This window comes from Pan troglodytes, chromosome 12 (genome assembly GCF_028858775.2).
Source record: "Pan troglodytes isolate AG18354 chromosome 12, NHGRI_mPanTro3-v2.0_pri, whole genome shotgun sequence".
In the NCBI taxonomy this organism is placed as follows: domain Eukaryota; kingdom Metazoa; phylum Chordata; class Mammalia; order Primates; family Hominidae; genus Pan; species Pan troglodytes.
This window is the reverse complement of record NC_072410.2, coordinates 52,452,746-52,475,573: the sequence shown is the minus strand read 5'-3', so window position 1 is coordinate 52,475,573 and position 22,828 is coordinate 52,452,746. Positions and strand designations below refer to the sequence as shown.

The 22,828-nt window shown below is 45.5% G+C and overlaps 1 protein-coding gene across 1 annotated transcript; it reads left to right on the top strand.

Moving 5' to 3' along the window:
- Positions 1 to 371: 371 nt before the first annotated feature.
- PCYOX1 (prenylcysteine oxidase 1) lies at positions 372 to 22,535 on the top strand. The gene is made up of 6 exons (XM_003309093.6): positions 372 to 558; positions 1,626 to 1,832; positions 3,486 to 3,660; positions 16,329 to 16,540; positions 16,884 to 17,036; positions 18,072 to 22,535. Exons 1-6 carry the CDS (start codon positions 447 to 449, stop codon positions 18,728 to 18,730), a joined length of 1,518 nt encoding a protein of 505 aa, XP_003309141.2. The 5' UTR covers positions 372 to 446; the 3' UTR covers positions 18,731 to 22,535.
- The last annotated feature ends 293 nt before the right edge of the window (positions 22,536 to 22,828 follow it).

Below are 22,828 nucleotides of genomic sequence, written 5' to 3'. Positions count from 1 at the left end.
CCTCAGCCTCCCAAGTAGCTGGGACTACAGGCGCCCGCTACTATGCCGAGCTAAATTTTTGTATTTTTAGTAGAGACGGGGTTTCACCGTGTTAGCCAGGATGGTCTCGATCTCCTGACCTCATGATCCACCCACCTCGGCCTCCCAAAGTGCTGGGATTACAGGCTTGAGCCACCGCGCCCAGCCAGCTTCTGCCTTCGATGTCTTCTGAAGGAGGGTGGGCTTCAAGGCGGCAGGATGTGCTTAGGGCACTGAGTGGCCCAGAGTGGGGAGCTCCTGCAGGGTTGAGAGGACCGGCGGGGCGAGGTCGGGGCGGGGCTCGCAGGACCTGGGCGGGGCTCGCAGGGGCTGGGCGGCCTGGGGGCGGGGCTGGGCGGAGCGCGCAGCCGCGCAGCGCTGGGAGGACTGCGGGGCTCTTGAGGCCAGCTGCAGAGCTTGTGGAGGCCATGGGGCGCGTCGTCGCGGAGCTCGTCTCCTCGCTGCTGGGGCTGTGGCTGTTGCTGTGCAGCTGCGGATGCCCCGAGGGCGCCGAGCTGCGTGCCCCGCCAGATAAAATCGGTAGGCGAGAAGGGGGCGGCGCGGGAAGGTGCTGGAGCGCGCCCCGCGCCGGGCGGCCGCTGCGCAGTGCGCCCAGATCCCACAGCCGCGACGCAGTCCAGCGGTGCAGGCCGAGCCAGCTGCGCAGGTCGCGCCTTCCCCCATTCACACTTAAGGGCGGCTTTCAGCTCTGCTCGGAATAGGACTGTGCATTCCCAGGCGTGGAGAGGTGCCCACTTGAGGAATGGGCGTGGACGGGGACAGGGGCGGGCGGGCAGGCAGGCGCCTAGCGTACCTGTAGCCCCTGTCTCTTAGGTCTGGGGCTCCGGGGAGGCCTAGGTTTCTCTATCTTCCCGTTGAACACTGACCGTGAAGACTCCAGTGTTCTGGCGTGACCTGGGGCGCCCGGCCAGATTACAGGCTCACGCAGGCACAGCACAGGGAGGAGTGCAAACAAGTTGACCCTGCCTGCTTCCCTTGGGAGGCTGAACCCCCTTGCCCCAGCTCCGCTTTGCTGAGGTCGGCCTGCTCTCAGAGGCCCCTGGCTTGCACAGTTTCTCCGCCTAGGACTAACACAGCTGGAGAAAGAATCTGTTCTCTTTCCAGTGTCAGGAGCCTTGGCTCTTTGCTTCCTGTCTCCCTCCCGCCCCCCTTTAAAGTTGTGTTCTTCGGTATCATTAACCTATCTACATTGAATCTAGACACAACAAAGCTAGGCATAAATGGCCGTCACTTTATTAAAAATGCGTGCTGGAAAGGTCCACCTCTAATGTGCCCGTGAGTTGGGCATCTGGAAGGGTGTGCAGGCCCCTTGGTTCCTCCATAAAGACCTGTGAGAATCTTTGGGCATCTGGAAAAAAAATCGAGTTAATGTCAATATGTTAATTAATCTACTGCTTTTGTCTGGGGACAGTGTCTGTCCAGATTCAGGGAGTTAGACCTTCGCTGCAGGTGTCACTCTTCCCCCACCAAATTGTTGGTAATAGCTTTGAGTAACAACCTCCGCTATTAATGGTCTTTCAAAAACAAAACAACTCACAGAGGTGGTAAAAGGGGAAAATAGAATCTTCTGTTTTTTTCCCTCATAGCGATTATTGGAGCCGGAATTGGTGGCACTTCAGCAGCCTATTACCTGCGGCAGAAATTTGGGAAAGATGTGAAGATAGACCTGTTTGAAAGAGAAGAGATCGGGGGCCGCCTGGCTACCATGATGGTGCAGGGGCAAGAATATGAGGCAGGAGGTTCTGTCATCCATCCTTTAAATCTGCACATGAAACGTTTTGTCAAAGACCTGGGTATGTAATTTTGGTCTTGGAGCTCACCAGATTACTGTGTGACATCCCCGGATATTTTTATCAGATGGAGAACTGAAATTTCTGCCTTGTTAATTGCCTTACAGAGACGTTGGTAAAACTGTTTTTTCCTCACTTTCTTGTTAGTTGGTACTGCCTGAGTTAGGAGCAGTTCTGCTGTAATGGGACACTAGTTGTCTGTATCTTCAGTTATCTGGAATTACAGCCATGGGGTGGGGGTGGGAATGGCTGCCATTGTCTTTTTTTTTCTTTTGAGAAGGAGTTTCGCTCTTGTCGCTCAGGCTGGAGTGCAATGGTGCGATCTTGGCTCACTGCAACCTCTGCCTCCCGGGTTCAAGCGATTCTCCTGCCTTAGCCTCCTGAGTAGCTGGGATTACAGGTGCCTGCCACCACGCCCAGCTAATTTTTGTATTTTCAGTAGTGACGGGGTTTCACCATGTTGGCCAGGCTGGTCTTGAACTCCTGACCTCAGGTGATCCTCCTGCCTTGGCCTTCCAAAGTGCTGGGATTACAGGGGTGAGCCACTGTGCCCGGCCTCTGTTGTCTGTTCTTAAAATTCTGGGTTTGTGTTAAAGAATCAGAGAAGGTTTGGAGATAGTCACCTCATTGTGATCATTTTGCAGCTGAGTAAATGAGACCCAGAGACTTGAATTGTCTGGCTCAAAGTCACTCACATATGGCCATGGCCAGGGTCAGTGGCTCATGCCTGTAATCCCAGCACTTTGGGAGGCCGAGGCAGAGGATCGCTTGAGCCCAGGAGTTAGAAACCAGTCTGGGCAACATAGTGAGATCCTGTCTTTACTAAAAATAAAAAAGTTAGCCTGGTGTGATGGCACAAACCTGTAGTCCCAGCTTCTTGGGAGGCAGAGACAGGAGGATCCCTTGAGCCTGGGAGATAGAAGCTGCAGTGAGCCTTGATCATGCCACTGCACTCCAGCCTGGGCAACAAAGTGAGACCCTATCAAAACAAACCACCACCAACAAAACAAACTCCGTCACACAGCTATGGATGCAGACACGTGCCTAGAACTTGGGACGTGCAACTGCTGCCCTGACAGCAGAGGAGCTGGATAGGTCATGGGGAAAGTCTGACAGGCCTCTGGAGGCCCTTTTGGCAGGGAGTATTTTGTAACTTTGGCCTCCTTCCAGTTATCTGAAATATCCAGTTTTGCAAAATAGGATTCTCACAGGAATGGAAGTGCCTCAGCTGCCTTCCACATCCTCTGTAGATGCTGCCTCTGCTTCCGTTTCCTCCACGAGGGCGAAGGTATACCCAGAACAAATTATGCCACGAAGATGCATGTCTGACATCTTTGTTTTTAAATTGAATTCAGTTGGTACTCTGGCTTTTTTCCTTTGACTATCCAGTTTTTTTAGACTTTTAGTCTAAAAATAGCCAGGTAAAAATATATCTACTTTTGATATATTAATATTTACATGATCATCTGACCCATCGCCTAGCAAATCTGCTTTTGGACAGTGTAGTGAAAGTATAGTGTTTCACACTGTTCCAAAGATAGAGCTCCTTTATGTGTCTCCTGAGAACTGAGGGAAGCCCCAAATTCACTCAGATTACGTTCTTTCATTTGATCAGCATAGACACCACTGACTTAGCTGTGCTTTATGTTTTTGCAGGTCTCTCTACTGTTCAGGCCTCTGGTGGCCTACTGGGGATATATAATGGAGAGACTCTGGTATTTGAGGAGAGCAACTGGTTCATAATTAACGTGATTAAATTAGTTTGGCGCTATGGATTTCAATCCCTCCGTATGCACATGTGGGTAGAGGACGTGTTAGACAAGTTCATGAGGTAATTTTTTTTCCTTCCGTTTAACCTAAGATCTTTTAATTTAGGTTAAATTAAACTTGATGAACTTTAGGAATTATGATTTCTTGTAAGCATTTTCTACCTCACAGCAAGGCCTGTTTATAACATTGTTAGGCAAAATGTTTTGTAGAAACTATGCAGACTATTTGCTTGGATATTGAAAGGTTGGTTTATTTTTGCTTCTGAAGTGTATTTTGCAAATGCTTCTTTAGTGTTGCCAGATACTGTTAGATGCCTTGAATTCTTATGACAACTTACTCTGGTAGGTACTGTTTTTAGCTTCTTTAAACAGATGCAGAAGGTGGCGGTGTAGAGAGGTTTTAAGAGGCAAGTTCACCCACATAGTAAGTGGTATAGCTGGAGTTGCCACCCAGGCAGTCTGGCCTTTGAGTCTTTACTCTTAATCTCTATGCTGTGCTGGTGTTGTGTATATGAATGAGATAATGTGTACAAGAGCTTGTAGAAAGGACAGAAAACTTAAATGGCCTTTAATAGTGACATGTTTTCAGTGAACCAGCAGCCTGAAGTAGAGTAAAAGTTCCATATTCCAAGAATTTACATTCTAGCACTGTTTTGGGTAGTGAGAATTCAGGTGCCTTTTTTTCGTCCTTATGCTTTTCTATATTTAAACAGTTTTTTAAATGTGTGTGAATATGTATCACTTTGGTAATCAGGAAGACTAACATAAAATAGCCAGTCTAATTTTGAAAGGTACAATCTGTATTTTTAAAGCTGTTGGCATGTGCTAGTTTTTTTGTTTTTTTGTTTTTGAGATGGAGTTTCGCTTGTTGCCTAGGCTGGAGTGCAATGGTTCGATATTGGCTCACTGCAACCTCTGCCTCTTGGGTTCAAGCGATACTCCTGCCTCAGGCTCCTGAGTAGCTGGGATTACAGACGCCTGCCACCACGTCCAGCTAATTTTTGTATTTTTAGTAGAGATGGGGTTTCACCCTCTTGGCCAGGCTGGTCTCGAACTCCGACCTCAGGTGATCCACCTGCCTCGGCCTCCCAAAGTGCTGGGATTACAGGTGTGAGCCACCGAGCTCAGCCGGCACGTGCTAATTTTTTTTTTTTTGAGATGGAGTTTTGCTCTGTCGCCCGGGCTGGAGTGCAGTGGCACCATCTCGGCTCACTGCAACCTCTGCCTCCCCGGTTCAAGTGATTCTCCTGCCTCAGACTCCCAAATAGCTGGAATTACAGGTGCCTGCCACTGCGCCTGGCTAATTTTTTGTATTTTTAGTAGAGACGGGGTTTCACTGTGTTAGCCAGGATGGTCTTGATCTCCTGACCTCGTGATCCGCCTGCCTCAGCCTCCCAAAGTGTTGGGATTACAGGCGTGAGCCACTGTGCCCGGCTAGCACGTGCTAATTTTTATGCTGCTTTACAGTTTTAGGTACTGGAGGCCAGGATCGCATCATTACACTCCAGCCTGGGTGACAGAACAAGATGCCATCTTGAGGGGAAAAAAAAAAAAACAAAAAAAACATGTCATATGACCAGGTATTGAACAGGACAAATATGAGTTAAGCAGGGCTGGGCACAGTGGCTTATGCCTCTAATCCCAGAACTTTGGGAGGCTGAGGCTGGTGGATCACCTGAGGTCAGGAGTTTGAGACCAGCCTGACCAACATGGTAAAACCCTGTCTCTACAAAAAATATAAAAAATTAGCTAGCGTGGTGGTGCATGCCTGTAATCCCAGCGACTTGTGAGCCTGAGGCAGGAGAATCACTTGAACCTGGGAGGCAGAGGTTGCAGTGAGCCACGATCGTGCCATTGCACTCTAGCCTGGGGGACAGAGCCAGACTGTCTAAAAAAAAAAAAAAAAAGTTAAGCAGGATAAGCTCTGGTTTCTATAACTCGTGGTAGTTTGGGGTTTCTTTCTTTCTCAACATCATTCTTAGGTCAGTTCCTTAAATGCCTTTCCCGTGGGTACCTTAAGTTCATCTACAGTGCATAATGTTTTTAAGTAGCCATTCATTCATTCACCCAATATTGAATACCTGTTAGGTGCTAGGCATTGTTCTATGTTGAGAGTATAGGACCTACAACATGTTCTTGTCCTCAAAGAATATATATTCTAGTGGAGAGACAGGCAGTACACAACCAAGGAAATATATAGAATTTGCGTAGAGACAGCCAGTCACTTTATAGAAGGTGGGTGGCATGGTGCTGCATACTCAGCACGCGGATCAAGTTCTGATGGCATCAGCCCTGCTTGTGTGTATTGTTTTTCTTTTCTTTTCTTTTTTTTTTTTTTTTTGAGATAGAGTCTCGCTTTGTCGCCCAGGCTGGAGTGCAGTGGCGGGATCTCGGCTCACTGCAACATCTGCCTCCCAGGTTCAAGTGATTCTCCTGCCTCAGCCTCCTGAGTAGCTGGGACTACAGGCGCATGCCACCATGCCCGGTTAATTTTTTGTATTTTTAGTAGAGATGTGGTTTCACCCTGTTAGCCAGGCTGGTCTCGAACTCCTGACCTTGTGATCTGCCTGTCTCGGCTTCCCAAAGTGTTGGGATTATAGGCGTGAGCCACTGTGCCTGGCCCTCTTTTTTTTTTTTTTTTTTTTGATACAGGTCTCACTCTGTCACCCAGGCTGGAGTGCAGTGGTGTGATCATGGCTCACTGCAGCCTGGACCTCCTGGGCTCAGGGGATCTGCCTACCTTAGCCTCTGTGTAGCTGGGACTACAGGCACGTGCCATCAAATCTGGCTAATTTTTTGTATTTTTTTTGTAGAGATGAGGTTTGGCCATGTTGCCCAGGCTGGTCTTGAATTCCTGGGCTCGAGTGTTCCACTCACCTGGGCCTCCCAAAGTGTTGGGATTACGGTCGTGAGCTCCTGCTCCCAGCCTTGTTTTTTTTTTTATCTGTGGCTTGCTTGACATGTAGAGAATTGCCCTTTGAGAAATTAAGAAATTACTTTTTTTTTTTTGAGACGAGTTTCACTCTGTCACCCAGGCTGGAGTGCACTGGTGCAATCTCGGCTCACTGCAACCTCTGCCTCCTGAGTCCAAGCGATTCTCCTGCCTCAGCCTCCTGAGTAGCTGGGATTACAGGCATGTGCCACCATACCTGGATAATTTTTTTATTTTTGGTAGAGACGGGGTTTTACCATGTTGGCTAGGCTGGTCTCAAACTCCTGGCCTTAATTGACCTGCCCACCTTGGCCTCCTAAAGTGCTGCGATTACAGGCATGAACCACCGCACCTGGCCTAAGAAATCACTTTTGAAGTGAATTCAAGGTATTACAGAACTGGGAAAAAGAACCAGTGAGGGGATACATAGGTTATACTGTTTTTGACTTTAAAAAATAATTTACGGGCCGGGCGCGGTGGCACACGCCTGTAATCCCAGCAGTTTGGGAGGCCAAGGCAGATAGATCACGAGGTCAGGAGTTCGAGACCAGCCTGGCCAACATGGTGAAACTCCGCCTCTGCTAAAAATACAAAAATTAGCTGGGCGTGGAGGCGCAGCTAATGCCAGCTACTTGGGAGGCTGAGGCAGTAGAATCGCTTGAACCCAGGAAGCGGAGGTTGTGGTGAGCCAAGATCAAAGTATACACAAGGTGGAGAAAGACCTATGTAACAGTAGTAAACCATGACACTCGAAAGAGGGCTCAAGCTTGTGGTAGGCAATACTGGAAAACAGTGCATTCATTCATTCTCTGCTGTTGGAGGTACTTGGGCGGAAATCCTGCAGCCCCTGACATCAGCACTAGCTAGTTTAATTTCCAGTTCTGCACATACATTTATGTAGTTGTTCTGGTTGGATGCCATTCTCAACTAATTTTTTTTTTTTTTTTTTGAGACCAAGTCTTGCTCTGTCACCCAGGCTGGAGTATGGTGGTGCAATCACAGCTCACTGCAGCTTTGACCTCCTGGTCTCAAGTCATCTTCCAGCCTCAGCTGGGACTATAGGCATGTGCCATCATGCTTGGCTAATTTTTTAAATTTTTGTAGAGACAGGGTGTTGCCATGTTGCCCAAGCTGATCTTGAACTCCTGGGCTCAAGTGATCCTCCCACCTTGGCCTCCCAAAGTGTTGGGATTATAGGCGTGAGCCACCGCGCTCAGCCGGATGCCATTCTTTACTCCCAAGTCCAACCTCTTATCTCACTTTTTCAGCAAAGCATTTCCTTAATGCTTCAATCAACATTCATCTTTCTTTTCAAACATCCCTTATTATACGGTGCACACCGTGTGCTTGTGTTCTGTACTACGCACAGTAACTAGAATGTAGTAGATGTTTACTCAGATGTTTGTGGAATTTAAATCTCTGGTCTGCTGATGGCTTCCTGTTGAGATATCTTGGCTTGTAGACTAGGTTAAAGCTTATTCTTCTCTCTCAAGTTAGTGCATTTCTGGGGACTTGTAAGATCCTTAACACTTCTTGATCTGAGACTGATAGACTCACAGGGAAAGGCTTTATAAACACCCTTTCTTCCTTCCAGTTACTCCTACCAAATATTTTGAGTCAATTTTTGTTCTTTCATTTCCCAAACCCACTCTATCTCGAATCCCATCAGCCTTTAAAATACATCCAGTATTCCACTACTTCTCTCCAGGATTACTGCTACCACTTTGTTCCAAGTCACCACCACTGTCTCTTGTCTGGATTGCTAGAGTAGCCTCCTATTATAGGCTGAATAATCCTCTCCCCTGCCGTCTGCCACAAGATGTCCATGTCTTAATTCCTGGAACCTGTGAATGTGTTACCTTTTGAGGTAAAAGAGACTTTGCAGATATGGTTAAGGATGGGTAGATTATTCTGGATTATCTAGGTGGGCCCAATATAATCACAAGGGTCCTTAGAGAGGCAGGAGGATCAGGGTGGGTAGTAGGAGATGTGATGATGGAAGGAAGAGATTGGAGTGATGTTAGGAAGGAGTGTGTGTCCACGAGCCAAGGAATGCAGGTGGCCTGTAGAGGCTGGAAAAGACAGTCTTCCCTCAGAGCTTCTAGAAGGAACCAGCCTTGTGCACACCTTGATTTTAGCCCAGAGAGACTGACTTTGGTCTTCTAACTTACAGAACCGTAAGATTATAACTTTTTTTTTCTTTTTTTAGTATTTATTAATCATTCTTGGGTGTTTCTCGGAGAGGGGGATTTGGCAGGGTCATAGGACAATAGTGGAGGGAAGGTCAGCAGATAAACAAGTGAACAAAGGTCTCTGGTTTTCCTAGGCAGAGGACCCTGCGGCCCTCCGCAGTGTTTGTGTCCCTGGGTACTTGAGATTAGGGAGTGGTGATGACTCTTAACGAGCATGCTGCCTTCAAGCATCTGTTTAACAAAGCACATCTTGCACCACCCTTAATCCATTCAACCCTTAGTGGACACAGCACATGTTTCAGAGAGCATGGAGTTGGGGGTAAGGTCATAGATAAACAGCATCCCAAGGCAGAAGAATTTCTCTTAGTACAGAACAAAATGGAGTCTCGTATGTCCACCTCTTTCTACACAGACACAGTAACAATCCGATCTCTCCTTCCTTTCCCCACATTTCCCCCCCTTCTATTCGACAAAACTGCCATTGTCATCATGGCCCGTTCTCAATGAGCTATTGGGTACACCTCCCAGACGGGGTGGCGGCTGGGCAGAGGGGCTCCTCACTTCCCAGACGGGGCGGCTGCTGGGCGGAGGGGCTCCTCACTTCTCGGAGAGGGCGGCGGGTCAGAGAGGCTCCTCACCTCCCAGACGGGGTGGCGGCGGGGCAGAGACACTCCTCAGTTCCCAGACGGGGTCGCGGCCGGGCAGAGGCGCTCTTCACATCTCAGACGGGGCGGCGGGGCAGAGGCGCTCCCCACATCCCAGACGATGGGCGGCCGGGCAGAGACGCTCCTCACTTCCTAGACGGGATGACGGCCGGGAAGAGGCGCTCCTCACTTTCCAGACTGGGCGGCCGGGTAGAGGAGCTCCTCACATCCCAGATGATGGGCGGCCAGGCAGAGACACTCCTCACTTCCTAGACGGGGTGGCGGCTGGGCAGAGGCTGCAATCTCAGCACTTTGGGAGGCCAAGGCAGGCGGCTGGGAGGTGGAGGTTGTAGCGAGCCGAGATCACGCCACTGCACTCCAGCCTGGGCAACATTGAGCACTGAGTGAGCGAGACTCCGTCTGCAATCCCGGCACCTCGGGAGGCCGAGGCTGGCAGATCACTCACGGTCAGGAGCTGGAGACCAGCCCGGCCAACACGGCGAAACCCCGTCTCCACCAAAAAATACGAAAACCAGTCAGGCGTGGCGGCACACGCCTGCAATCCCAGGCACTAGGCAGGCTGAGGCAGGAGAATCAGGCAGGGAGGTTGCAGTGAGTCGAGATGGCGGCAGTACAGTCCAGCCTCCGCTCGGCATCAGAGGGAGACTGTGGAGAGGGAGAGGGGGAGGGGGAGAGGGAGAGCTGTTTTTTGTTTGGAGACAGAGTCTTGCTCTGTCACCCAGGCTGGAGTGCAGTGGCACGATCTTGGCTCACTGCAGCCTCCGCCTCCTGGGTTCAAGCAGTTCTCTGCCTCAGCCTCCTGAGTAGTTGGGATCACAGGCGCCCACCACCATGCCCGGCTAATTTTTGTATTTTTAGTGGAGATGGGGTTTCACCATCTTGGCCAGGCAGGGCTTGAACTCCTGACCTCGTGATCCACCCGCCTCAGCCTCCCAAAGTGCTGGGATTACAGGTGTGAGCCACCGCACCTGGCCGTAAATTTGTGTTGTTTTAAGCCACTAAGTTTGTGGTAATTTGTTATAGCAGCAGTGGAAAACCAATACACCTCCTAAATCATCTGCCATTACTGTTATATTGCTACCATTTGTTCTCAGGTTAGCAGCCAAAGTAGTTCTTTAAAATCTAAGGCTCATCACATCACTCCACTACTCAGATACCTTCAGTGGCTATTTCATTAATAGAGATTTATAGCCAAAATCTGTTTTGTGACTGAGAAGACATGACAGGATTCTGTGCTCTCATCCCTTACTTTTAAATTTGTTTTCCCCAAAATTCATAGGTTGAAACACTAGCCACCCAGTACTCAGAATGTGACTGCGTATGTAGGTAGGGCCTTTAAATATGTGATTAAGTTAAAATGAGGTCTTTAGGGTAGACCCTAAAACAATTTGATGGGTGTCCTTAAGATTAGGACAGAAGGGAGGCCAAGGTGGGCGGATCACCTGAGGTTGGGAGTTCGAGACCAGCCTGACCAACATGGTGAAACCCCTTCTCTACTAAAAATACAAAAAATTAGCCGGGCGTGGTGGCGCATGCTTGTAATCCCAGCTACTCAGGAAGGCTGAGGCAAGAGAATCACTTGAACCTGGGCAGCAGAGGTTGCAGTGAGCCATTGCACTCCAGCCTGGGCAACAAGAGTGAAACTCTGTCTCAAAAAAAAAAAAAAAAAAGATTGGGACACAGAAGAAACACACAAAGACCATGTGAGGACACAGCAAGAAGGTGGCCATCTGCAAGCCAAGGAAATAGGCCTCAGAAGAAACCGAATGCATCCACACCTTGATCTTGGACTTTTGGCCTACAGAACTATAAGAAATAAAACTTTTTTTGTTTAACCCATCCAGTCTTTGGTACTGTGTTCTGGCAGTCCTGGTAAACTAATACACTGTTGTCATTTTCAGTAACTGTCCATTATTGAAAATGGGATATTGAAGTCTCCATTATTGTTGAATTATGTATTTCAGTTCTGTCAAGATCATTTGATCATATTCATGAAGGTTTATTTCTGGGTTTTCTTATTTGTTTCAAGGATCTGTGTGTCTGTTTTTTTTTTTTTTTTTTTTTTCTGTTGATGTTTTGCTCTGTTGCCCAGGCTAGAGTGTAGTATGTTCACAGCAACCTCTGCCTCCCAGGCTCAAGCAATTCTCCAACCTCAGGCCCCTTGAGTGGCTGGGACTACAGATGTGCACTACCATGCCCAGCTAATTTTTTTTTTTTTTTTGAGACAGAGGCTCGCTCTGTTGCCCAGGCTGGAGTTCAGTGGCGCTATCTGGGCTCACTGCAACCTCTGCCTCCCGGGTTCAAGCAATTCTTGTGCCTCAGTCTCCTGAGTAGGTGGGACTACAGGCATGCACCACCACCCCTGGCTAATTTTTTGTGTTTTTAGTAGAGATGGGTTTTCGCCATGATGGCCAGGCTGGTCTTGAACTCCTAACCTCAAGTGATCCTCCAGCCTGTGCCTCCCAATGTGCTGGGATTACAGGCGTGAGCCACTGCACCCGGCCTTTTTAAAAAAGTTTTTTTGGTCAGCCTCTTGTAATCTCTATTGATGTCATAGCCTCCGGCATCTGTGATGTTAAACAATTGACACAGATTTTTTTTTTTGACACGTGGACACGTGCCCTCAGGATGGGGCTGTTGCATAGAGTGAACTTTGAATCAGGTCGAATAAAGACAAGCCTTCAGGATAGAGCTTTTTGGGAGCTGCCAGTTAGGTCAAATATTGACAGTTCTCTGAGGATAGTGCTTTTTGGGAGCTACAAACTCGTTGTGTTCTCTCCAGTGGCTTCTAGCTTGCTAGTTTCACATTGCAGTTGGAAGGGTGCTGGTTTTATTTTTTATTTTTTTCTCTCTCTCTCTTTTTCTCTTTCTTTCTTTCTTTCGATGGAGTCTCCCTCTTGTCGCCCAGGCTGGAGTGCAATGGTGCGATCTTGGCTCACTGCAACCTCCATCTCCTGGGTTCAAGCGATTCTCCTGCCTCAGCCTCCTGAATAGCTGGGATTACAGGCGTGTGCCACCACACCTGGCTAATTTTTTATATTTTTGGTACAGATGGTGTTTCACCATGTTGGGCAGGCTGGTCTCGAACTCCTGACCTCAAGTGATCCGCCTGGCTCAGCTTCCCAGAGTGCTGGGATTACAGGTGTGAGCCACCACACCTGCCAGACATTTTTCTTGAATAAATACTCCTTGGACTTGGAAAGGCTTTGGTTTATCTGCAGAGCTCTGAAAGAGTCAATGTTGATCATTTTTGGCAGTATTCTCATAGCTTTTAGGGAGGAGCAGATTTCCAGAGGTCCTTCCTCTGCCATTCTGGAAGTTTCCTCTCCCCAGTAACATTTCTGGCTGTACCACTCCCGGTTCTCCCCATATCACTCTGCTTCAGCTGCTCTGGCTTCATTGTTTCTTGAATGTGCCAGGCAAGCTTCTGTCATGTGACCTTTGCATTGCTTTTACCTCTACTGGAAATATTTTCCCCCAGATGTTTGCCTGGTTTGCATCCTCATCTCCTTCGGGTCTTTGGTCTATATCATCTTCTCAGTGAGGCTTTTCCTGACCACTCTTGTTTTTGGACAGTCTTATTTAGAATTCAACCCTCCTAACCCCATGTATTTCTAGTCTTCTTTTCAGACCATTTTCTCCTTTTTTTTTTCTTTTGAGATGGAGTCTGTCTCTGTTGCCCAGGCTGGAGTGCAGTGGCACGATCTTGGCTCTCCTCAGCTCACCTTGGCTCACTGTGCCACTGCACCACTACGCCCGGCTAATTTTGTATTTTTAGTAGAGACAGGGTTTCTCCATGTTGGTCAGGCTGGTCTCGAACTCCTGACCTCAGGTGATCCACCTGTCTTGGCCTCCCAAAGTGCTGGGATTACAGGCGTGAGCCACTGTGCCTGGCCCCAGTTATATTTTTTAAAAAATTATTATTTTTTTGTTTTTGTTTTTGTTTTTTTTAAGACAAGGTCTCACTCTGTTGCCCAAGCTGGATGGAGTGCAGTGGCGTGATCACAGCTCACTGCAGCCTCAACCAGCGGGGCTGAAGTGATCCTCATGCCTCAGCTTCCTGAATAGCTGGGACTACAGGCATGCCTCACCATGCCTGGCTAATTTTTAATTTTTTTTTTTTTTGAGAGGGAGTTTCACTCTGTCACCAAGGCTAGAGTGCAGTGGCACGATCTCGGCTCACTGCAACCTCTACCTCCCAGGTTCAAGCGATTCTCCTGCCTCCACCTCCCAAGTAGCTGGTATTACAGGCATGCGCCACCATGCCCAGTTAATTTTTGTATTTTTAGTAGAGGTGGGGTTTCGCTATGTTGGCCAGGCTGGTCTCAAACTCCTGACCTCAAGCGATCTGCCCGCCTCAGCCTCCCAAAGTGCTGGGATTACAGGCATGAACCACTGTGCCTGGCTAATTTTTACATTTTGTGTACAGACAGAGTCTTGCTATGTTGCCCAGGCTAGTCTTGAACTCCTGGCCTCAAGGTATCCTCCTGTCTTACTCTGTCACCCAGGCTGGAGTATATTGGCTGGCTGTTCACAGGTGCAACCATAATGTACTACAGCCTTGTGCCCCTGGGCTTAAGTGATCCTCCCACCTCAGCCTCTTGAGTAGCTGTGACTACAGGTGCATGCTGCCTCACCTGGGTGCTGTTTTTTAGTAGTATTTATTCTGTTTTTTCATTTATTACTATTATTTTTTTGAGATGGAGTCTTGCTCTGTCACCCAGGGTGGAGTGCAGTGGTGTGATCTTGACTTACCGCAACCTCTGTCTCCTGGGTCAAGCAATTCTCATGCCTCAGCCACCTGAGTAGCTGGGATTACAGGCATGTACCACCACACCTGGATAATTTTTGTATTTTTAGTAGAGATGGGGTTTCACCATGTTGGCCAGGCGGTCTCAAACTACTGACCTCAAGTGATGCTGCCCCACTTTGCCTCCCAAAGTGCTAGGATTACAGGCATGAGCCACCATACCCAGCAATGTATTTATTCTAATACAATTAGTTGTATCATGAAACAATTAGAGTGCTCTCTGTTTATATTGTGTATATAGTTTCATCTCACCGCTGCCACCCCGCCCCCCCCAGGGAGACTTGCTTGAGTGAGGTTGCAGCTCTGGCAGGAGCAGTTGGGGAATATGTTTTTTATAGCATCATTAGTAGCTTATTTAATTGACTGCTATTTTCTCATGTTGACCATTAGCCAAAGATCACTCTTCTTTGGATATGAGATATCCAGGCTATTATTTTTCTGAAGAATTCAGTGTTTCCATCCTACTTTTTCCAGTCTCCTAAAGACTGGGACCCAAATGCTATGGTTAGAAGGTGTTTAGTTTCTCAGTTTTGGCATAGATATCGAATCAGTTTTTCCAATAAAAATGTGTTTAACATTTTGTACACTTATACTACTACTATGCTTTTAGTAGGTAATACTGAAATGGTTACAATACTGTCCCTTGTTCTGTAAAAAAATATAGTACATTTTGAGAGAAAAACTTGATGTGAACGTTTCCCTTCCATGATCAGTGATAGGGATCTTTCCTTGGCTCTTAATTTCTTATTTTCATATACTTATCTCTGCATGTGCCTTATTACTTATCCCTAACTATAAGCCCCTTAAGGGAATAAGAGATAAACCCCTTATTACTTATCCCAAACTTAAGCCTGTTTTCCATCTTTGTACTATTTGCAACATGAAAAATTGTGTTTGAATTACTGAATGCACTAATTTATGTGAATGTTGTTTTAAATCCATAAAATGCAGAGAAATGTTGGGTGATATTTTTCTTTTTGGTCAAGTGATGTTTTCTAAAACATAATAGAAAGCATCTAATTGTTGAATGAGTGGCATTGGTGCTAAGTTTTATGAGGCTTCTGGAGATGATATAACTGTGGACTGGGAAGTTGAGCAAGACTTTTCAGAGAAGGTGGGATTCAAGTTCTGTTAAGGAAGAATAGATGTTCCATGCTTAGGAATGGGAAGTGTATTCAGGTTGGAGGGAAGAGCTTGTGCACTGGTGGGGATACAACATGTAGGGCAAATTTAGAGACCAGTGAATGGGTCAGGTGTGCTCCAGTGGAGACTGTGCATGTGTGGGTGATTGACAGCAGAGTGGGCAAGTTGTGATTGAGCCTTATACTTGCCATGTGGCCTTTAGACAAAGTATTTTACTTCTACTTTTTTTTTTTTTTTGAGATGGAGTCTTGCTCTGTTGCCCAGGCTGGAGTGCAGCGGTGTGATCTTGGCTCACTGCAACCTCCGCTTTCCGGGTTGAAGCGATTCTCCTGCCTCAGCCTCCTGAATAGCTGGGATTACAGGCATGCGCCACCAGGCCCAGCTAATTTTTGTATTTTTAGTAGAGACGGGGTTTCACCATGTTGGTCAGGCTGGTCTCAAACTCCTGACCTAGTGATCTGCCTGCCTTGGCCTTCCAAAGAGCTAGGATTACAGGCATGAAACCACCGCGCCTGGCCTTACTTCTACTTTTTATTTTTCCTTTTTCTTCTTCTTTCTTTCTTCCTTAGTTTCGTTTCTTTTTTTTTTTCTTTCTTTTTTTTTTTTTTTTTAAGAGACACTGTCACTGTCTGGCCCAGGCTGGAGTGCAGCGGCATGATCACAGTTCACTGCGGCCTTGAATTCCGGGGCTCAAGCAGTCCTCCTGCCTCAGCCTCCCAAGTAGCTGGGACCACAGGCATACACCACTATGCCTGGTTAATTTTTGTATTTTTAGTAAAGCTGGGGTTTTGCCATGTTGGCCAGGCTGGTCTTGAACTCCTGACCTCAGGTGACCCGCCCACCTCTGCCTCCCAAAGTGTGGGGATTATAGGCGTGAGCCACTGCACCTAGATGTCAGTTTGATTCTTATGACGCCACTTCCCTTCTTTATACATCCCCTTCCCCACATCTTGTTTGGTATTTAATGGATTTCTCTTCTTTTCCAAAGGATCTACCGCTACCAGTCTCATGACTATGCCTTCAGTAGTGTCGAAAAATTACTTCATGCTCTAGGAGGAGATGACTTCCTTGGAATGCTTAATCGAACACTTCTTGAAACCTTGCAAAAGGCCGGCTTCTCTGAGAAGTTCCTCAATGAAATGATTGCTCCTGTTATGAGGGTCAATTATGGCCAAAGCACGGACATCAATGCCTTTGTGGGTAAGCCAGGGCTTGAAACAGTGGTGGACATTAGTTCACAAAGGGGCTTACCTGATGCTATGGTGGTTCCTGACTTTAGGCTGTGGATTGGAGGCTACTTTTCTCTGTGAACCTCAGACATTGTTAGCAAAATTGTGCGTATGTAGATGTGCATTTTTAGGGGGAGAGGGTCTTTAGCTTTCATTAGTTCAGTAATTCTTAACTGGGGGAGATTTTGCTCCCAGGGGCCATTTAGCAATGTCTAGAGACATTTGGAGTAGAACATGTAATTGGGAAGGGAGAGTGGGTAGAGAGCCTCTTACAAAAAGTCAGAATTAAAACACATTTTTCCTCCTATTGACAGGGGCAGTGTCACTGTCCTGTTCTGATTCTGGCCTTTGGGCAGTAGAAGGTGGCAATAAACTTGTTTGCTCAGGGCTTCTGCAGGCATCCAAAAGCAATCTTATATCTGGCTCAGTAATGTACATTGAGGAGAAAACAAAGACCAAGTACACAGGTAAGCTTGAATTTCTGTCTTATTGTTCCTGATATCCCCTGCAGAAAATGATTGCTCAGGGAGAAACACTTCTCTTCTGTCATCTCTTACTCAAGTTCTAAAATGATGAAACTTGAAATTGTATATATTGTACCATGTAGAAATATTCCCCAATGGGCCGGGCACGGTGGCTCATGACTGTAATCCCTGTACTTTGGGAGGCCAAGGAGGGTGGATCACCTGAGGTCAGGAGATCAAGACTAGCCTGGCCAACATAGTTAAACCCTGTCTCTACTAAAAATACAAAAAATTAGCCGGGCGTGGTGGCAGGTGCCTGTAATCCCAGCTACTCAGGAGGCTGAGGCAGGAGAATCACATGAACCCAGGGGGCAGAGGTTGCAGTGAGCCAAGATCACACCACTGCACTCTAGCCTGGGTGACGGAGTGAGACTCCATCTCAAAAAAAAAAAAAAAAAAAAAAAATTCCCCAATGTAGTTAAGTGCTGTGGCATGACTCCTTGGATTTGAAAAATAATCTTTTTTTTTTTGAGATGGAGTCTCGCTCTTTTGCCCAGGCCGGACTGTAGTGGCCTATCTCGGCTCACTGCAAGCTCCGCCTCCCGGCTTCACGCCATTCTCCTGCCTCAGCGTCCTGAGTAGCTGGGACTATAGGCGCCTGCCACTGCGGTCGGCTAATTTTTTGTATTTTTAGTAGAGACGGGGTTTCACCATGTTAGCCAGGATGGTCTCGATCTCCTGACCTCGTGATCCACCCACCTTGGCCTCCCAAAGTGCTGGGATTACAGGTGTGAGCCGCTGCGCCCGGCGGAAAGATAATCTTACCTTCAAAAGTAAAAATTCTTTATTTTGTACTTATTGACATTCTGAATAAGAAATTGGCCTCAATGTAATAAAAATGCAAGGGACAACTATCTTAAGGGATATAACTTCTTCAATTCTTTAGAATTATAGAGAAATTATGAAGAAGGTATACAATTATTTTTAGAAGGTATGTTAGAAACACTAAACAAATATATGCCTCTTTATTTCCTCTAGGAAATCCAACAAAGATGTATGAAGTGGTCTACCAAATTGGAACTGAGACTCGTTCAGACTTCTATGACATCGTCTTGGTGGCCACTCCGTTGAATCGAAAAATGTCCAATATTACTTTTCTCAACTTTGATCCTCCAATTGAGGAATTCCATCAATATTATCAACATATAGTGACAACTTTAGTTAAGGGGGAATTGAATACATCTATCTTTAGCTCTAGACCCATAGATAAATTTGGCCTTAATACAGTTTTAACCACTGATAATTCAGATTTGTTCATTAACAGTATTGGGATTGTGTCCTCTGTGAGAGAAAAGGAAGATCCTGAGCCATCAACAGATGGAACATATGTTTGGAAGATGTTTTCCCAAGAAACTCTTACTAAAGCACAAATTTTAAAGCTCTTTCTGTCCTATGATTATGCTGTGAAGAAGCCATGGCTTGCATATCCTCACTATAAGCCCCCGGAGAAATGCCCCTCTATCATTCTCCATGATCGACTTTATTACCTCAATGGCATAGAGTGTGCAGCAAGTGCCATGGAGATGAGTGCCATTGCAGCCCACAACGCTGCACTCCTTGCCTATCACCGCTGGAACGGGCACACAGACATGATTGATCAGGATGGCTTATATGAGAAACTTAAAACTGAACTATGAAGTGACACACTCCTTTTTCCCCTCCTAGTTCCAAATGACTATCAGTGGCAAAAAAGAACAAAATCTGACCAGAGATGATTTTGAACCAGATATTTTGCCATTATCATTGTTAAATAAAAGTAATCCCTGCTGGTCATAGGAAAACACACGGTTCTAATTAAGTGTGAAGGTATAGCTATTGCACTTATGCCATCTCCAAAATTTCTTAAGTATTCTTTCACTATCCATTAGGAGTTTTTCTTAAACTTGTCTGATAATAAGAATCACCTGGAATTAGGAGGTGGCAGTTGCAGTGAGCCAATCGCACCATTGCACTTCAGCCTGAGCAACAAGAGCAAAACTCCGTCTCAAAAAAAAGTAAATAAAAATAATCACCTGGAGTTTGTTAAACCATATGGATTCTCAAGCTCCTCTCTTGAAGATTCTGATTCAGTAGGTCTGGGAGTGGCACCCTGGATTTTGATCAAAATTGTAGAGCATTTTAAGGTGAGTACCTGAGGGAGAACTTAAAGACATCTTAGGGAGTAGTCCTTTTGAATTTTACAGCTAGATATAATCTTCAGTCAGATAAAATTTATGGGAGCTGGTGTCTTATGCCTGACTCTTAGTAATTTCATACCGGTTTGAAGTACGTGTGCCCACGCCTAAAGCCTTGACTTTCAGAATGTTGTCTTTTGATTCTTCTGTCTTGATTTGATTAGGGGTGAAATTTAGAAGTCTTAGTAATGTAACTTGAAGATGTTAAACAAAAATCTCAAGTAAAATGAAAAGCAAATATGGGCTACTGAATTAAGAAACTGGCATTCTATTATTAAATCCTCACTTCAGGAGCTTTTAAAAATACTGAGAGACCCCCATAACCAGAGATTCAGATTCAAAGACTGAGGATAGGACCTTAGCATTGTAGCTATTTAAAGTTTCTAATGTGCACCCAGGGTTGGGAATCACCAATGTGGGTGTGAAAATGCCTACAAAGGGTTTTAGTGCCTTAGAAGTCCTAAGAAACCCAATCTGTATCAAAGCAGATCCATTTTGCAAGGATCTTTCTTTTAGAACTTTCTCAGTTCTCTTAGTAAGAACTTTAGAAGTAATCTTGATAATAAGCACAGACAGCCTAACAGCAGAGGCAACTTAAATAACTCCTGAGCAGTTGGCACTAGAACAGAATACTTGGAATGACACCAAAGTTAACCAAGTCCAGCATATGTCCAAAGAGTTAAGTGTTTCATTTACTGTAGCATTCTGGGTGAGAAATTGGTTGCTGAAATCTTAAGACAGTGGTCTCAACCTTGGCTGCACATTGGAATCACCTGTAGGGTTTTAAAGCATCCAAATGGTAATTAACAGGCAGCAAAACTTGAGAACTAGTTCTGCATCTACTGTACAAAGATCATGATTAACTGTCAAGACACTGGTAGAACAGAGCAAGCAAAAGATTAAGAGTTCAAAAGTAAATGCAACCAATTTAACATGTAGTGTTATTAAAAAATTAAAAAGGCCTAGACCAGCCTGGGCAACATGGTGAAACCCCATCTCTACAAAAAATTTTTAAAAAGTTGGCCAGGCATGGTAATGCGCGCCTGTGGTCCCAGCTGCTCAGGAGGCTGAGGTGGGAGGATCACTTGAGCCTTGGAGGTCAAGGCTGCAGTGAATCATGATCATGCCACTGTACTCCAGCCTGGGCAACAGAGACCATCTTAAAAAAAAAAAAAATCCTTCCATTGAATAGAAACTTAAAAGTCCTTTATCAGATCATGGCATTAGCTACTTTAGCAAAATAGTGTAAACTTTGGTTCTGAGTAAAAATGACTTCTTCCCTACCACAGTTGTGAATGTTAATATGCTGATAAAACTGCCAAGATATATTTGATAGGTAGGGGATTAAACTCATGGTTTGTCAAAAGGGTGTTTTTTTCTAGTTTTATTCTTAACAGATATGTTGAGGTATTCATGGTTTCCTTTTGTGGTTTTAATGAAGACAATTTGTAAAGTAATACTGTTATGTATATGCTAAATGTTGGTAAATACTAATTAATTTCCATCATTGTAGACTTGTTTTGCAATGGGATATATTTTTACTTATAATACCAATTTAGGCTGGGCGCAGTGGCTCACGCCTGTAATCCCAGCACTTTGGGAGGCCAAGGCAAACGGATCACGAGGTCAGGAGATCAAGACCATCCTGGCCAACATGGTGAAACCCCATCTCTACTGAATATACAAAAATTGGCTGGGCATGGTGGCGCATGCCTGTAATCCCAGCTACTGTAATCTCAGCTACTCGGGAGGCTGAGGCAGGAGAATTGCCTCAACCGGGAGGCGGAGGTTGCAGTGAGCCAAGATCGCACCACTGCACTCCAGCCTGGCAACAGAGTGAGACTCTGTCTCAGAAAAAAAACCAAAAAACCAATTTAGGCTGGGTATGGTGGCTCACCAGCACTTTGGGAGGCTGAGGGAGGTGGATCTCTTGAGGTTGGGAGTTTGAGACCAGCCTGGCCAACATGGTGAAACCCTGTCTTTACTAAAAATACAAAAATTAGGCAGGCATGGTGGCGTGTGGCAGTAATCCCAGCTACTTGGGAGGCTGAGGTGCGAGAATCGCTTGAACCCTGGAGATGGAGGTTGCAGTGAGCAGAGATCGCACCACTGCACTCCAGCCTGGGCAAGAGTGAGACTGTGTCTCAAAAGGAAAAAAAAAAAATTAAAAATGTTGCTGGTATTACATCAGACCTACTCTGGATAAATTTTCCAGTAGGGCATCTGAAATTGCTTTGGCAAAAGCAAAACAGGTTATCAATAGACCAAGGACATTTAAGTAGTTTTAATGCAACTACAGTGTTGAGTACTTTTTTACTGGGAGAAAAATCCTAGCAGAACCTGCTACTCCGGGCGCATTAGGTAGTTTTATGCAACTATAGTATTAAGAGTTTTATTGGAAGAAAAAACACTGTCAGAGCTTGCTGCTCCAGACCTTTTTTTTTTTTTTTTTTTTTAATAGAAGAGACTGGTAAAAATGATGCAGGGGCTGAATGAAAGCCAGCTCTGCTCCAGTGGTTCTCTGAGTTGAGCATGCATCAGTTACCTTAAGGGCTTGTTAAAACATCGCTAGGCTCCACCCTGTTTATTCAATAAGTTTGTTATGGGATATAAGAAGTTGCATTTTATTAAGTTCCCCAGTGATGCTGCTGTTCTACTATAGGAACCACACTTGAAGAACTAGTTCTACAATTCAGCTATATGTTGTAAAGGAGTCAATGAAGATTTATAGAGTTGCTGAAAAATGGAGTAACAGTGTATGGGACTTCACATCAGTTCTCCTTATTGTGATTGTTAGTTTGATCCCTCTTGTTCTTTTGTTGTAAACATTTTCTATAATTAGGAAATGCCATTTAAGAGTGAGAGAGGTATATATCTATCTATCTGTGAGCCATTGTGTTTGGTGTTTTACAAGAACTTTACCATACTTGTGTGTAGTCCATTCTGTACAGTTTAAAAGTGATTCACGATTTGCAGGCTTTTTATCAGCTCACAAAAAAATCAGCCTTAAGCATTTGCTTGGTAAGGTTTCTTAAGATTAGGTTTATAATACAACCATCTGTAATGTATCTCTCGTTTGAGCTTGTGGGCCATACAATTCATTAACTAGATGAATACATTGTGGACAGCATCCTCGCTACCCTTCTCTACTCACTCACAAAGAACCATGATACACTGGAATGTTTTTCTCTGGAATCCTCTTTCTACTCTTGTATTAAAATTTTTCTCCACTTCATGATTATGTTCAAAATAAACAACTACATCATTACTTCTTCCTGTCTTTTGCTTCTGTTGTACTATATTTGCAATGTAGATGTACTTGGGAAAGTCAGACTAGATCAAAGTTACTATTCTTAAGTTGTGAAAATTAGTGTTTTAGAAGAAACTCACTCATGTTTGTAACTTCTTTATCTGTTCAGTGTTGAAAGATGGACAAAAGGAATCCTTGCCATGTTTCACATTTAATAAGATTCTTTCACTTTAATGCATAAAACCCTTTGAAATCAGTGTCAACCAGGAAAATTCATGTTAGAAAAAATTGGAATGAGAGCTGATATTCTA

Excerpts from the sequence above, each read along its gene's own strand:
- PCYOX1 (XM_003309093.6), top strand. The coding sequence starts at position 447 with ATGGGGCGCGTCGTCGCGGAGCTCGTCTCCTCGCTGCTGGGGCTGTGG. Across the intron at positions 3,661-16,328 it reads GTGTTAGACAAGTTCATGAG|GATCTACCGCTACCAGTCTC; the intron begins GTAATTTTTTTT and ends TCTTTTCCAAAG. Across the intron at positions 17,037-18,071 it reads AACAAAGACCAAGTACACAG|GAAATCCAACAAAGATGTAT; the intron begins GTAAGCTTGAAT and ends TATTTCCTCTAG.